At 33.6% G+C, this 16,481-nt stretch overlaps 1 protein-coding gene across 1 annotated transcript; it reads left to right on the top strand.

The window, feature by feature from the left end:
- The first annotated feature begins 1,373 nt into the window (after positions 1-1,373).
- LOC140823108 (DNA (cytosine-5)-methyltransferase CMT3-like) lies at positions 1,374-13,302 on the top strand. The gene is made up of 20 exons (XM_073184261.1): positions 1,374-1,831; positions 5,050-5,133; positions 5,731-5,838; positions 5,914-6,033; positions 6,108-6,207; positions 7,512-7,699; positions 7,832-7,897; positions 7,988-8,245; positions 9,079-9,137; positions 9,239-9,305; positions 9,384-9,713; positions 9,863-9,931; positions 10,012-10,098; positions 10,187-10,274; positions 11,580-11,698; positions 11,797-11,901; positions 12,006-12,049; positions 12,136-12,205; positions 12,296-12,399; positions 12,997-13,302. Exons 1-20 carry the CDS (start codon positions 1,487-1,489, stop codon positions 13,160-13,162), a joined length of 2,577 nt encoding a protein of 858 aa, XP_073040362.1. The 5' UTR covers positions 1,374-1,486; the 3' UTR covers positions 13,163-13,302.
- The last annotated feature ends 3,179 nt before the right edge of the window (positions 13,303-16,481 follow it).

Genomic DNA, 16,481 nt, shown 5'->3' with positions numbered 1-16,481 from the left:
TTAAAGTGATATATGATTTTGTAGTTAACGATTTATAGATTTTTATGCATATATGATTTTTAAATGTTGACTTTATTTTTAAGTGAGAGTTCAAATTTCATGAAAAAAATTTAGTAATATTTTAAAGTTAAAAAATAAGGTACGTTTCCACCTGTTTTTGGAGTGATTATTCAGTGCGGTGGAGGAAGTGTTACTTTTCAGAAAGTCCGTGACGGTCTGCAGGAGGTGGTCCACCCCATGTGCACTCCCAATCTCTAGTTTATATATATATATATATATATATATATATATATATATATATATATATATATATATATATATTTTTTGAAAAAACATAACCATTGTTATTTAAAAAACATAACCATTGTTATTTGGGCAAAAAATGTTTAATATTTTTATTTTAATTAATCTGAATTTATCTATAAAAAAATTAAAATACCCAACAACTAGTTAACGCCCAGTTTAAATTTTTTTTTCCCCATCAAATTTTCATACATTATCTCAATTTTTTTTATATTTATTTATATAATTATATTTTTCTCGAAATAGATAAAAATAATAGATTTTTTTTTACAAATTTCGTGAACAATTCAAAAATGGCAGAAGAAAATACTTCTTTCCAATTATTGTAATTTTAATTTCAAATTAATGTAAGCCTCCGATTAATTAATATGGCCATTACAAAATAACCGTTTAACGTAACAACTGTGATTTTTTTTATTATATTTTACTCATTGATTTCAAATTTATAATAATAATTTAGTTTTAAATAAATTATACTCGTAAAATAAGTTGAAACGATTTTAAACAATAAATATATTATTATTATTATTATTTATTTTAAGTAATAATGTAAACTAAAAATAAAGATGAATGCGTTGATAATGAGACTCACAAATAAGAAAAAAGTTTGTGTGAGACGGTCTCACAGTTGTATTTTATGAGACAGATCTCTTATTTGGGTCATTAATGAAAAAATATTACTTTTTTATACTAAAAATATTACTTTTTATTGTGAATATTTGTAGAGTTGACCCGTCTCACAGATAAAGATTTCTGAGACCGTCTCACAAGAGACCTACTTCACAAATAATTAACTCAGAAATAATGAGTGCTAATGTTAAAAAGAATGTAAGAGAATATAAATATTAATATAGTATATGTTGTTGTAGATCGCACGATTTTTAACGAAGTGATCGGTGTTATAACTGAAATCAAAACAAAATATTACAATATTTATATGTTATAAGCCATTACATATAATAAAATAACAGAGCCCAAACGGACTCCACGCCCAGCTATTCAAATTCATTTAATAACACCCAATAATTCCAAAACTCCCGCCTTGTGTCCACTGCCCACTCCCTTCAAAATTTTGAAAAACCCTGCCCTTCATTCATAAAGCCCATTCGATCCTCTTCCAAAACTCCACACTTTCCCCAATTTTCTCTCGTTTAGCAGGAACCAGATCCATTCCTTTGCAGAAATGGCGAAGAAGAGAAATTCTACCTCAGCGGTTACGGAACTGGAGGCTGCGTCGACGGCGAGAAAATCAAGAAGGCTGGCTTGTTCAGTCGCAACGGAGGTGGCTGAATCGGATTTGATATCAGATGAGCTGGCGGAAGTTGTTGAGAATGGTGACTTCGACGATACGTCAAATCCTTCTGTTGCTTCTTTGGATGAGAATGATAAAGTTTCGGTTGAGGAGGAGGAGGAGGAGGACCACCAAGGCGATGAGGAAGATGAATGCGTTGGCCATTTTTTGGGACAACCGGTTCCCAAGGAGGAAGCACGGCGGCGTTGGCCCCAACGATACCGAAAAGATGAAAAGGTAACAGGCAGTTCACATGCATTTGGTTTTACCATGTATGTCCATATTCATCTGTATTGTTCTATCACAAGACGCCTGATTTTGTTTTTGTGTTTCGTATCTGTATTCTCGCCATTTTTTAGAGGATAAAAACTGCTAGGATCTCAAGATACCATCCTTAACTGATCACGATTGTCTGCAACGTTGGTGTTATATTCATTCGAGCTATTTGTAGAATATACTCTCCGATTTCCTATAGAAAATTTGATCTCTAACCCCATTTTCCTCGCGTACAAAAGAATAACTGCAAGAAATATGGGATGATGGGGTTGTATGTAGTTCCCCCAATTTTCTGTGATCAATGTTTAAATTTGTTATTCGTAGTCAAATATTAACATCCGATTTTCAACTGATTTTGGCCAGCTAATTATTTTGTAAAAACTTGTATTCCTTTTGTAACCAAGAAACATGTTGTCATCTTTAACCATTTTAATTCATTTCATCATATGTCAATTTCTAATTGTTTATTAGATAATAATCATTATCCAAAATTTCTGCATTCAATTAGTATGATTTGTAGGTGTCGTGTAAATCTCATAGTTATTTACATTTCATCGCATTGTTTAAATTTTCCAGATCCTGTAGTCAACCTGGTGACATTCTTGAAGCACCTCTAATTATTAAGTTTAATAGGAGACTGCAAATTGTTGCACAACCCCATCAAATCTATACTATATTATATATATTTCTATATTATTTTATTACTAAATGTGAGACTTTTTGAGAAAACAAAAATATTTAATTCTATGATTATTTTTTTTACGATATTAAAAACCTCCTTAATTCATTCTATATTTTACATAAAAAATCTAAACCAATTTTTTTTTAAAAATTGAACAACTCTTCGAAATTGAAAATAATTTCATGTTAATTGTTTAATATTATTTGATCAAATTAAAAATAATAATGACACATAAAACGTCTGTGTATGTTTTACTAGTTTGAATAATGAATCTTTCCCCCTTTTAAACCTCATGCATGGTTTCGTCCATAGCTGTAAAAGGCGACCACCTCTCACCTTAAGGCTACACCGTTGCTCTTGGGTATGCGTCCAAACACAACAGTTTACTCATTTGTTGGATTGACCTAACAATTAGAAGCTCACTTTTATAGACTCTGAGGTGTAAACTAACGTCCAAGAGGCAACAAGAAAACTTAGTCTGCTCTGTGGATTATTTCTCTTAAATTGAATATCATTTCGTCTTCACCATTTGTTCCAAAGGGGAGAGTCTTTGGTATATTGCAGTGTTCTAAATGGCAGGTGGAGGCGGCCACTTAGGCAGGAGGCGACCCTCGACCACACCGCCTATACATGAGGTGTGTGTTTTAGGCGGTCCAAGCTATATGGTATTGGGGAGGCGGGTCGAGGTGGCGAGCAGACGAGCGAGGCAGAAAGTTAAGATTTTTAAGTTGTAGTCAATAATTTTAAAAACCTAGTCAACAATTTTAAAATTTAGTCAAAATCAACTAATTTTAAATATCAAAACCCTAACACATCTCACTTTCTTTATTTTAGTTTTGGTTTTAACTCTCCATTCTGAAGTCTCAACCACCACACAGTAGTTATGTTTAGTCTACTATTTGTTCTAAATATGGATAATTGATTGAAACTCTGAAATTTAAACTTAGTTTTTAGTAAAAGTAATTATTTTACTTTGTTAGCACAATAGCATTAATACGATGATGAATATTTATTAATTGCACATTATCTAGATGATATTATATTATATGAAGCTTTTTTGTGCTTGAACATTATTCAATTGCACATTTTACATAAAAATGATGATTATTTGTGATTATATTGAATGATTATCTATAGAAAAAATTACTTAAAAAAATTCAACCGCCTAGGCACCGTCTAGGCGACTGAGGCGGTGACCGCCCTGCCACGCCTCCTGCCATGTTCAACCTTGGTCATTTGATATTTGATACCGCGGAATCCACCTAGTGGCATATAATACATACTAAAAATATATATGTTGCCATAAAATAATACAATGTTAATATATTTTCCAAAAAAAATCTTGAACAATTATGGTTTCATCTTCACATTCTATCATATGCCCAAACCAATTCCCATAGTTAAACTCCCATTTTATTACTCACAACTAACTCTAGATCTCCCCTGGTAATAACTCCCCCAAAATTTTTAAAATTTGTTTTCTTATCCTATATAAAGGTATAAAACCATTACAATATCATGCATCACAAACATTGATTTTCCTTGTAACACGAGTTTAGATAATTTTAAATAGGTTTGAATATAGGTTCTCACTTCATAGAGAAATTAATTATTTTTAAATCATGAAATGAATATAACTTTTGAATTTGAGTTATTAAATGTTTTTTTTGGCTCCAAAGGATGTAGAGCTACTCAATAGGAGCACATGTTTTGACGATATTTTATTTATTGCGCTTTAGTTTTGTAAAGTGTGTGCTTTTTTTTTTGTACTTTGCGCTTAAAGCCTCATGACAATTGTGTGCTTTATTGTGCCATGCGCTTTTAATTAATATGATTTTGCTACATTCATTTATAGTGAATCACTTCAAGCCTTTTTAAACCCTTTTTTTGTCTTTCTCATCGATTGCAGCCTTATGATTTTGGTTTGGTGGTAGTTGGACATTCTGTTGTCTCTTATTGTTTTTTCATGGTTGCCAATACGTTGACGGTTATCTCTCTAATATTTTGTTTGCATAAGTTAAAAAATGTTATCATGACTATCTAAATTGCATCTTGCACATAATCATTTTGAATCTTAGTAGGTTTGAATTGTTCATGAATCATGAGGCCACTGGACAACCATATCTACACAAATGCCTTATGCATCAAAGTTATGTATTTTTAAGTTCCTCAATTGAGCAGATTGTTGACAAATTTTAGAGTTGTTTTGTTTTCAAGCTTCACAACTAAATGTTAATCTTTAATTTCATGACTATCAAAAAGTATGTCGATGTCAATCTTTCCTAGTTTGAAAGAGATCTCTCTATTGACTTTCAGAAGGTTTGTCGGTCTTTGAACCATTACTCTTTTTGGAGGAGTTATATTTGCATTAAGATGGTTCTTTTGTGTTTTTAGACATTTTATTTTTGAATTTTCAGTCCCAATATTTTTGCATCATCTATATTGCTTCTCTACTCTTGTGAAGCATTTATGGTTGAGGATGTTTACATATTTGCAGGAAATAACTCAAGCCAAAAATCACTTTTTGCAAGCGGAAGTTGATGGAAAAGTTTTTGATTTGGGAGATGACGCCTATGTGAAGGTGAAATTTTATTTGACTGTAATGAAGCACAATCCTATTTATAAACAACAATTTTTAGAGTTGTTTTGCAGTTGTTTATTTCTCTCGTTCGTGCTCTCGATTGTTAGTCATTGTGATGTTGACTTCTGCTCTTATTTGTTGATATTTGAGACCACTTTGAAAGGCATATTATTCTTGAACTGTATAGCTTCTTTTAAATAGTAACTAGTAGAATAGTATTTGGTATTTTGATATAAAAACAAGTGTATGTGTCGTTATCTTCCATAATTAAGCTATGATTTTAATTTTCACATGCAAAGTTCTTTTTAACGTGTATTTGGAGTCTTAATCACAATATATATATATTTTCATATTTGTACGTAATTGTAAAGGGAAATACATTTAATCTAATAAATCTCCTTTTTTCTATTGATTTTGAAAGTATAGTTTAAAATTCGAGTTATTTTCCAAAAGGTCATTTATTTGATGCTAGAACATTTTCCTAGTGTTCTCATATTATTATTTACTATGAGGGTACATTGCCTAGTTTTCTTTGCAAATCTTAGACATAACTTGTTCTCAGCTATTACATTACTAATACTATGAAATATGGTTCAGGCTGATGAAGGGAAAGACAATTACATCTGTAAGATAATAGAGTTCTTTGAAGCTCGTGATGGCTCTCTAAAATTTATGGCACAATGGTATTATAGGGCGGTGGACACGGTAATACATTATCAGAAACTGGTGTTTTGTTATATTTTTTATGGAATTTTTTTAATTGGTTTAATTTTTGGTTAGACTATCAAAGACTGCGGTAACCTCATCAAAGACAAACAAATATTCTTCTCTGAGATCAAGGATGACAACCCTCTTGATTGCCTTGTTAAAAAACTCAAAATTGTATATTTGCCACCAAAGGTAAGTCCTATACTAGTAAAGTTGATTACACTTTTTACAATTGTGATAGGAGCTAAACACTTGTGCATCTGCAGGCAACGTTAAATGAGGAGAAAGATCTCGATCCATCATTTGATTATTACTACAACAAGATATATTTAGTTCCATATTGCTCTTTTGTCAATATACAATCAGGTATCTCGTCGATTTCCGACTGCAAAGATATATTTAATTTATTATATAAATGCAATCTAAAAAATTTCTCGAACAGCACAGCATGAAACGATGTGGTAACAAATTAGAAGGAAAAATTGTGCCAACCACATTGCATGATTGGAGAAGCCAATTCTTTGTTACTTTTGATACAATGTTATCTATATTCTATACCACCAAACAAAAATATGTGCAATACTTTCTTCAATTTATCAATGTACAACGTTGGAGGATGTTGAACAATTTGATGAATTAGAAAATATGATCATTTAGAATTTTATCTATTTTTAGTAGATGCTTTCAAGTATCCATTAGTTTATTATTGATTATTTATTCATATTTTAGAATTAGATGCGACTTCATTTGGAGTAACTAGTGATTTATTCGAGGGTTTGTTTTTTCTACAAATTATTTGGTCTTAAATACTGATAATTGTTTTTATCTAATTTTATTTGTGTAATTTGGAATACTTTATAATATATATATATATATATATATATATATATATATATATATATATTTTGAAAGACTATTGTTAATTGTTCTTTTAATATTTATATTGATACTTTTTTAGAAAAAAACTTTTAGTTGGTTATTCTCTGTTTTATGTTAACTGTCTAACCATATGAAACCTTTTAAATCTGCATGTCAAGGTTTATTTTAAAAACCACAATTTTTTTTTTTTCAAATTCACACCAAATATATAAGTCATTCAGTTCAGTTTGAGTGAAACCTATTGCTGCCATTGTATTTTAGTAGTTTGCACCACAGCAATGCATGTTATGCTATGATTTATACGAAATCTGAGTTACACACAAAAACACAAGTTAATTGTATTTTAAGTTGGACATCAAATCATCAGTGGTGGTCTTTGCTTGTTATGAATAATTCTTTGCTTTCCTCTATTTTAAAAATATTTTATCAGAGGTTAAAGCAACATTTTAATTGATTAAATAATGTTACTGTACTCTTGTATTTAAAATTAAACCTTTTTCTCTCTGAGGTACATTGCCATTCACTTCACAATACATAACAAGGAATTTCATTGCATCTTTTTCTAGGAATACTTTTGGTTGTAAAATAAAATGAGCAGTTGTAATATAATTATCTTCATTCCTAGTAATGGCTTAGATGTTTTAGTAAAACTGAAATGAGTTGATTATGATTGCGTTCGCACGCTACATTGTTTTGTTTTTTTGTTTATAAAAATTACATATAATTTGTCTTGATGAATTTATAGATTTGAATTTTTTTAATTCACTTTTGAGTACATTCTTGCTCTGCAGACTGTTCTACAAAAAGCAGTGAATCTAATTCTACAATCTCTAGTGATGCTGATGGGGAAACAATTAATTTTTCTGAGGCCGAAGAGCATAGCAGTGAGAGAACAGTTTTAGATCTGTATTCCGGATGTGGTGCCATGTCTACTGGGCTTTGCCTTGGCTCTAATATCTGTGGTGTTAGACTCGTTACAGTGAGTCTTTTTGTCATCTTATAAATAAACTACACTTTTGAACCGATCACACTATAATCAGAATAGTTACTCTCGTGTTCAATAAGTTTGCTCTTTATTAGTTCAAAAACTCTAAGAATTTTGAATTTACAGAAATGGGCTGTGGATATTAACCAATATGCTTGTGAAAGTCTCAAACTAAATCACCCAGAAACTCAGGTTCATTTCATTAAGCTCTATGTATGCATCAACTGCAGTTTGTTATTTGTTTGTTAATTTTATTTTTTTTTTTGGTTTTGGATAATCTAGGTTAGAAATGAATCTGCAGAGGATTTTCTGCACCTGCTCAAGGAATGGGAGAAGCTTTGTGCCTCATTTTTATCCCTAGATAAAAATGGCTTATCTAGTGAAATTGAAAATTCCGATGACATGGAAGAGGATAAAAGTGACGACGATGATGAAGAGAATGTTGAAGGAAATGAATCTGAAATATATGAAGTACAAGAGATATTATCTATATGTTACGGTGATCCAAATGATAACAAAAAACCTGGACTTTATTTCGAGGTAAATAAACCAAATTTCTTGACATTGTTTTCTAGGCATTCAGCTTATTTTAACAATGTAAATAATTATTCTCCTTAAGTAGTGACAGACAAATTCTTTCATGCTGGATCATAGTTTTCAAAAGCGAATAAGCGTGCACTTAAGTATAAATCGCAGCGAAGCACAGGGTGCTCAGGAAAACGTACTTCAAAGTGCACCACTTCTGTGAATCGTATTGCACTTTGCATCCAAGCGCGCTTAAGCATGCTTTGGATTTCTTTTAATTTCTGAAAGAGGAGAAATAGCCCTTTTCTACTCTATATTTTTCTTAATAAAAAATGAACAGATGAAACCCTAACTTAGCGTGATAAAGATGATTATGTAGATTTGAAGGTGAAGATGTTCAGAATTTCAATGTTTGATATTTTACGTATCACATTTTAAAAGAAATTTGATTTGATTTTTATTTATTTGAGAATATTTTGTTGTCCTGCTTTATTTGATCAAGTGTGTGCTTCGTTTTGCATTTAAAGCCTTGGGATACTAGGTGCTTTGATGCGCATTGTGTTTTTTCAACGACTGTGTTCTGGATAATTAAACCTCTAGACTGCAAAGTAGTCTCACAATTGGATACAGTTTTTTTTATATGTATTTTATTTTATGCCTAGCACCTTTTTTGTCTCTGGCTTAGGCACAAAATATGTGCGCCTTGTAGAAGGTATCATAATTATGATTTTTTCTCATTTATGATTAAGATATTCCTTGCTTTATAACATTAAATAAACTTTTCAGGATATTTTTTATGCTTGCTGTTATGACATAATTTCTGCCTTTTCTCTTTCCATTCTGTTTAGGTACGATGGAAAGGTTATGGTGCTGAGGATGACACATGGGAACCTTTGGAGGGTTTGAGGTATACATATAGCAATAGTAGTGTTTAACGACAATTTTGTTTTTAATTGTTTTCTATGATTGCCTAATTTATTGTATTTGTACTGAATGGCTTGTTACTAGTGCTTGCAAAGAAAAGCTGAGGAAATTTGTGTCAACAGGCTACAAGTCCAAAATGTTGCCTTTACCTGTGAGATCCTGTTGCTTCGATATTTTTTATTAGCTGGCATCTGCTTTTTAATAATGGGTATTTTTTTATGGTTTGAAGGGTACTGTTGATGTTGTGTGTGGCGGGCCGCCGTGCCAAGGCATAAGTGGCTTCAATAGGTTCAGAAATAAGGAGCAACCCCTTGAAGACTCAAAAAACAGACAACTGCTTGTTTTCATGGATATTGTGGCCTATTTGAGGCCAAAATTTGTGTTAATGGAGAATGTTGTTGATCTTGTCAAGTTTTCCAATGGTTTTCTCGGAAGATATGCACTGGGATCTCTTGTTGCAATGGATTATCAAGCTAGAATGGGAATGATGGTAGCTGGTTCTTATGGTTTGCCACAATATCGCATGCGAGTTTTTATTTGGGGTGCACTTCATACTGAGGTAATACTTCTCATATTTCTCTTGTATTTTATTTATGTTTCTCGATACCGACCTTTCAATTTTTTCCTACATCCCGTGTGTCGTTTATTTTTATTGAACTTTTGTTTTATGAAATTTGAATTATCCATGCCACTTTGTTTTCTTAACAGAAATTGCCCCAGTATCCATTGCCAACACATAATGTTGTTGTTAGGGGTAACAGTCCCACAGAGTTTGAGGTAGGATTTTCTTGTTAGGGGATAGAATTTAGATTTAGCGACATATTCTGTTTCATAATGAATATTATATAAACTTGCAGGCAAATGTGGTTTGTCATGAAGAAGGTTATCAAGTCCAACTGAAGAAAGAGCTTTTTCTTGGTGATGCCATATCAGATCTTCCACCTGTACGTGTTCAAGCTTATCATTTTGTTACTTTGTTTATTTAAGTTTTCATGAACTATTTTTTCTTTCCTTTCCATGTCACTGTTTCAGGTTGAGAACGATGAGGCTCGTGATGAACAACCTTATAATTCAGAGCCTAAAACAGAATTTCAGAAATTAATAAGGTTGCGGAGGATTGGTAAATCCCAACATCCTCGAATTTAATGAATTTCATTCTTATGCTTAATTTTTTTTAGTGATGAGGGTGAATATACATCTTGGCAGGTGGTAAACTAAATAAAATTGTTAGCATGACTATTCAGAAGTCTAACATGCTTGTTGAGAACACATCTAAGCTCACTCTACCAAACGAGTCACTGAAGTGCCTAAACTAAATAAAATGATATAATTTAGTGTTTTTTGATTTTACTCGACAAAAATATGCAAGTGGATTCGAACAAATTGAACAAAATAGATTAAACTCAACAAGAGGTCTCTCACTTGCGAATTGGTGAGAAACATAAGTGTCTTTGATGAATAGAATTAAGAATTCTAGAATAAATACTGATTAATAGTAAATTCCAGAATATAAGATATGGAAATAGTCTTATAAGACATTGGAAGAAAAGTAAGATCCTGACTAAGCCTAATCCAAACCCTGACTGCTCTCCACCTGAGCTCTAGCTTCTAGTAAACGCTAGCATTTTTTTTGGCAAAGAGAGTTGTCAAGCAACCACAGGTATTAAACAACTTATAATAAAGGTGTAATAAAATAGTTTAATTTCATAATATAATGTGTAGAGAATGTGTTTATTACATATAGCTTCCTTGAGGTATGCTCCCTTGAACTACTCGTAACTTAAAATTGCATTGATACAATCTCGAGTGCTAAACGTTATTTCCCAAGTCAGACATAATTGTTTTCTTTCTTTCTTTCTGCTGTCTGCGCCTTAGCACTTCGAAACCTGAATGCGTCGCTTCTCTATTTTTTTTATATGTTGAGTATTTAAGAATGAGAATTATGATTTTATGTTCAACCTAAGACCTGCTCTTTTATAGCTTTAAAGTTCTATAGTTATTAAAATAAATTTCATATTTTTTATGTACAAGGATCTAACATTGGTGATGACTGAGTTGCCTTCTTAGATTCATATCTTACCAATCATTTGAATTTATGTGAGTGTGTTTACCTGAATCTATAAAACAGGTCAAACTTTGACTTATATATAGGTAATGTGAAATTTTAAATAATCAGTTCCTTGCCATGTCCCTTCAATACCATGCAAATAAAATGTGTAAATAGTAATCTCTCTCAGCCTTTGCTCAATTGTTTATTGTCTTTCTTGCATCGGTTCCTATAAGTTTTGGTTAAATTATATGTTCATTTTATCGTCCTCAAATCTCTTTGAGTTCAGTCAAGCTGGATCTGTAATTTTTTTTAACATTTTTACCTTGTTATGGAAAATGTAAGTTTTTCAATCGATCTTTATTGTTTATATTACAGAGATGCCTGGCTGCTTGACGTTTAAATCTGAAGTGACAGAACACAGTTTGTATGATCATCGCCCTCTTCAGCTAAATCAGGATGATTATGAACGTGTTTGTCAGATTCCAAAGAAGAAGGTAACCGAAACCGTTAAAAATATTTTTGCCTGGTAATCTTCAAATCTCTCACAGTTGATTTTGACTATGTATTCTCCTAAATGTTCAACATTTTCCAGGGTGCAAACTTCAGAGATCTGCCTGGTGTACGTGTTCGTGCTGATAAGAAAGTTGAATGGGATCCTGATGTACAAAGAGTGCTGTTGTCTTCTGGGAAGCCTTTGGTATCTATTTGTATTATTTGTTTTCCTATGTTGGAATATAAAGCAGTTGTTACCAGTGGTTCTTTGACAAATTTAACTTTATTGTATTTGCTCGTTGAATACAGGTCCCAGATTACGCGATGACTTTTGTGAGGGGAACTTCATCGAAGTAAATTAGCAATTATTGGTTTGCTTTAAGTGTCTTTTCTGGAAAAAGTTTACCTGATCTGTTAACTGATATTTCAATTGCTGCAGGCCCTTTGGGCGGTTGTGGTGGGATGAAATTGTGCCTACTGTTATTACCAGGGCAGAACCACACAATCATGTAACCATCTATTTCTTAATCAATAGATTCTCATCCCTAGATTATAAGCGCTGTGCAATATTGCAACATAAAGTTTTCCTGTTGTTCCAGGTCATATTACATCCTCTTCAAGATAGGGTCCTTACAGTGCGTGAGAATGCTAGGTTGCAAGGCTTTCCTGATTATTATAAACTCCTTGGTCCCGTGAAAGAAAGGTGACTTCGTTTTATATGACTAGTAGTTTTAACCCGTGTTCTAAAATGCGCAAAAAAGCATGGAGGAAGTGCAAATTGTGAAAAAAGTTTTAGTTTGGGAAAAATTGTGGAAAAAAGATCAACCCTCTGGTAGACTAACTTAAGCATGAAAAAAATGAAAAATGAAGTTCTTATAGATAAAATTTTAAGTAGACTTAATTTTTTAGATATAAATTTAGTCAATAGTATAACATTTTTAAACTCTGTCCCCAATCCTTTCCTTTCTTTTGCGCCTAACCTGATGCCGATCGGTAAAAGTTTTCCACCACATAATTTGTGATTTTGAGATTCTGATCTTGATTTGAAAAATATTTCATTTATACTTAAATTTTGTTTCTTTAAGTGTTAATCTATTAATTGGTTTTGTAATTATAATATAAAAACTAAGGATGTTTATTCACAATTTTCAGAACTTTGGTTTTAATTAGGAAATTGTTGGCATCTTACTTCTCACTTAACTACTGACATTTTTATATAGTTTTTTTTATTTTATAATATAATGTAAAAGTTTCATGATTATTGCTTGAAGTTTTCATCATGTCTTTATAATATAATTAGATACATTCAAGTTGGAAATGCTGTCGCTGTGCCAGTAGCACGAGCATTAGGATATTCTTTGGCCACGGCAATGAGAGGATTATCCGGAGAAGGACCTTTATTCGAACTCCCTGAAGATTTTCCTCTAAATCGAGACTTACCTTCCCCAAGTATTATGATGTTATGATTTATTTATTTTAGTTTCGGTGTAAAAAACGGATTATGCATTGTTGCATCTCAGAGGTTTAGGATATGATGTTGACTATAATATTTATGTGTATTCAGCAACATTGAATTGTGACATATGGGGTTTAACCTATTCTTAGATCTTGGTTGTATCATTTGACTTTTTTTTTCGGTCAGTATAGTTTTATTAGTCAAAATGTGAATACAAATATTTTGGTTATAGAGTAGATTATGGAAAATATGGTCAAAACTCGGGTTTAGTGATTTGTGAGGTATCCTATTAACTTGTTTTCAACCATTTCACGGAAGAATTTGGTAAAATATCAATTAAATTATTTTGTATCTCATCTCAAAAGCTTCTTTTGAAAGTAGAGTCTAGATAACTAATCGTCTTGTTGATAGTACGACAAAAGACACTATTCTTGTTCGTCATAAATTTTTTTTATCCGTCCACAATATGAAAAACCATATTTAGGCAAAAAAAACTCTGAGCCGAGTCATCCACTTTTAGGGAGAAATAAGTAGAGACTAAAGGGTATCATCTTAGACAACTATCAAAGAAAAATCGCCTTTATAGTTTTCAATGAAATAATATATTAATTATATATCTTACTTATTAGAAATATAAAGTAAAATGAATTTCAAATAACATCCTTACTGAATGAATATAAAATTCATCCTTATTAATATGAAATAGAATATAAATATATATGTGATGAATTTATAGTCTATGGTCTTACTTTTCTAAACAACAAAAATAGATGTAAAATATATAGATTTAAAGTTATCAATTTAAATGCAACCTGACTTTATTTTAAATAACATGTGAGAATGTCAAGTTAAGTGAATTAATAAATGCAAAAAGGTATTCTTCCAAGTTAGTGACCAAATACAAATGAGATATATGATTAATTAATGTAGTTTTTTAGGTTCGATAATCGAATGATGTGAATGTGCCATGTGAATGATAAAATTGATGAATATAATTTATACAGTGTTTAGTGTATGAGTTGTAGTGTTAAGTGTGCGAGTTGAGAGAGTTGAACAATCAATAATAATCTTATCTATCATATCAAACAATACGCAAGATGATAATCTTGATATGTTAAACAAATAAACTCTAGCTATCTATAATCTTAAATGTTATAATTACCACTTGGGCAAAAACTTATATGAGACGGTCTCACGGGTATTATTTGTGAGACAGATCTCTTATTTGGGTCACCCATAAAAAAGTATTACTTTTTATGTTAAGAGTGCTATTTTTATTGTGAATATGAGTATTGTTGACCCGTCTCACAGATTATGATCCGTGAGACGGTCTCACATGAGACTCACTCTTACCACTTGATACCCCATGAACATCAGGCCCAACCCTGGCTCATCTCCAACCAAGGTGGAAGGCCCAACACAGGTCCATGTATTCTTCTATAAATACCAGGTTCGGGTGTCTAACTCATTATTCAATATATTATTTTTCAACAGCACCCTTAGCTGCCCTCCCTTAGCTGCTCCCCCATATATCCTTAGTCTTTGACTTGAGCGTCGGAGGGGCTACGCCGGGACACCCTCCCGGCTCCCTTCTAACGATATTTTTCGTGATTTGAGGCTCAGCGAAAATTCGAAACCTGCGTCTGATCTAGTAACACTTGCTGATCGGACCCTAAATTTCCTGTGAGTATCACTTGGAGCCGTATGTGGGAAGTTTGAGCTGAGACATACAAATGGCAGGTAGGAGAGGGAGCAGGAGAACTAACATATCATCGCCGCGTCCTCAGATAGACCCGAACAATCTTATGTTGAGATGAGACAGAAACAACCGCATCTTGAGACGAGGCATGAACAACCACGTCTTGAGACGAGGCAAGAACAAATTCGTCAAGAGACAAGAGCCGAACAAACTCGTCAGGAGACAAGGTCCGAACAGCCTCGTCACGAGACCGAAGCCGAGCAACCTCCTCCCAATGAGAACGTGTGGAACTTGACCCTGGAACAATTGGGCCGATTTATTACCCAAACAGCAGACAAGGCCACGAGAAAGAACCAGGAATCTATGTTTGCTAAAGAACATGCCACATGAGCGAGAGGAAAATGATGAAGGCCACCAGAGTAGGGTTGAAGAGACGCAACCCCTCCCGAGCGAGGGCAATATGGAAATGGGAGAGATGTGGAAGGAAACACGAATATTGAGGAAGCAGGTGGGAAGCAGAGTGCCGGCCCCGAAGAGAGGAAGTCCTTTTTCACTGGCCATTTTAGAAGAAGGGCTTCCTCTAAATTTCCGACAGTCGAATGTGGGGGAATACGACAGACATACTGATCCTGAGAAACACTTGGGGAGGTTTGAGAATGCGGCTCTGTTACATCAATATTCAGATGGGTCAGATGCAGGGTGTTCCTGGGTACACTAGTGAGGTTAGCCCATCAATGGTTTAACACCTTGCAATCCAATTCCATACACTCTATTCAGGATTTCTCTACAGCTTTCTTGCACTCATTTGCCAGCAGCAAGAGGCACCAGAAAAACTATTTGAGTTTGTTTGTGATGAAACATCAAGAGGCTGAAACATTGCGGGAGTTTGTCCAGCGCTTCAACAGTACAGCGCTGGAAATACCAACGGCTACCCCTGACATCATGATAAGTGCCTTTACCCAGGGACTGTGTAGTATCCCGATGCCTAATTTGAGTTAATTATTGGATTAATTGTATTTCGGTGGGATCGGAAGGACCGAACCGGGTTCGGATCGTCCGAAGTTGGTTCGGATCATCCGAAGTGGGTTCGGATGGACCGTTCTGTTCGGAGTCAGACGAGTCATGTCATGTCAGAGTTCGGATCGTCCGATCAGGGTTCGGATCGTCCGAAGACAGGTGGCTGGACACGTGGAAGACATGCAGAGTTCGGATCTTCCGAAGTGGATCGGATCTTCCGAAGTGCACCGGATCGGATCTTCCGAAGTGGATCGGATCTTCCGATCGTTGTCTATAAATAGAAGCGCGAGGCTTCACTTTTCACTCGCCAATTCCGAGAGTTCCAGAGCGTTTTAGTCGTTTCTGATGGGTTTCTAGTCTTTTCCCGAGGTTCGGGCACTAGCGGGGAGCTACTGGTTTTGTAGCGGAGCTGTGCTCTAGTTGGGGGCTAGCGGCATCAGTGGGCTGACTACGGACGCAGGTATAGTTCTGGGTTCCCTTTGAGATTTGGGAGTATCTATTAGTCTAGTTAAGGCTTTTAGATGTGGTTTAGTGATATGGTATCACTTGGATTGTAGGCTTGATTCTAGGGCTGATTGCTAGGATCTACTGGTTTGAGGTACGAAAGTACTAT

This window comes from Primulina eburnea, chromosome 2 (assembly GCF_022965805.1).
Source record: "Primulina eburnea isolate SZY01 chromosome 2, ASM2296580v1, whole genome shotgun sequence".
Taxonomy (NCBI): Eukaryota; Viridiplantae; Streptophyta; class Magnoliopsida; order Lamiales; family Gesneriaceae; genus Primulina; species Primulina eburnea.
This window is presented reverse-complemented; position numbering and strand designations above follow the sequence as displayed.

Coding starts and splice junctions, on each gene's coding strand:
- LOC140823108 (XM_073184261.1), top strand. CDS start 1,487: ATGGCGAAGAAGAGAAATTCTACCTCAGCGGTTACGGAACTGGAGGCT. Junction 12,050..12,135: donor GTGAGGGGAACTTCATCGAA/GTAAATTAGCAA, acceptor CAATTGCTGCAG/GCCCTTTGGGCGGTTGTGGT. Junction 12,400..12,996: donor CTTGGTCCCGTGAAAGAAAG/GTGACTTCGTTT, acceptor TAATATAATTAG/ATACATTCAAGTTGGAAATG.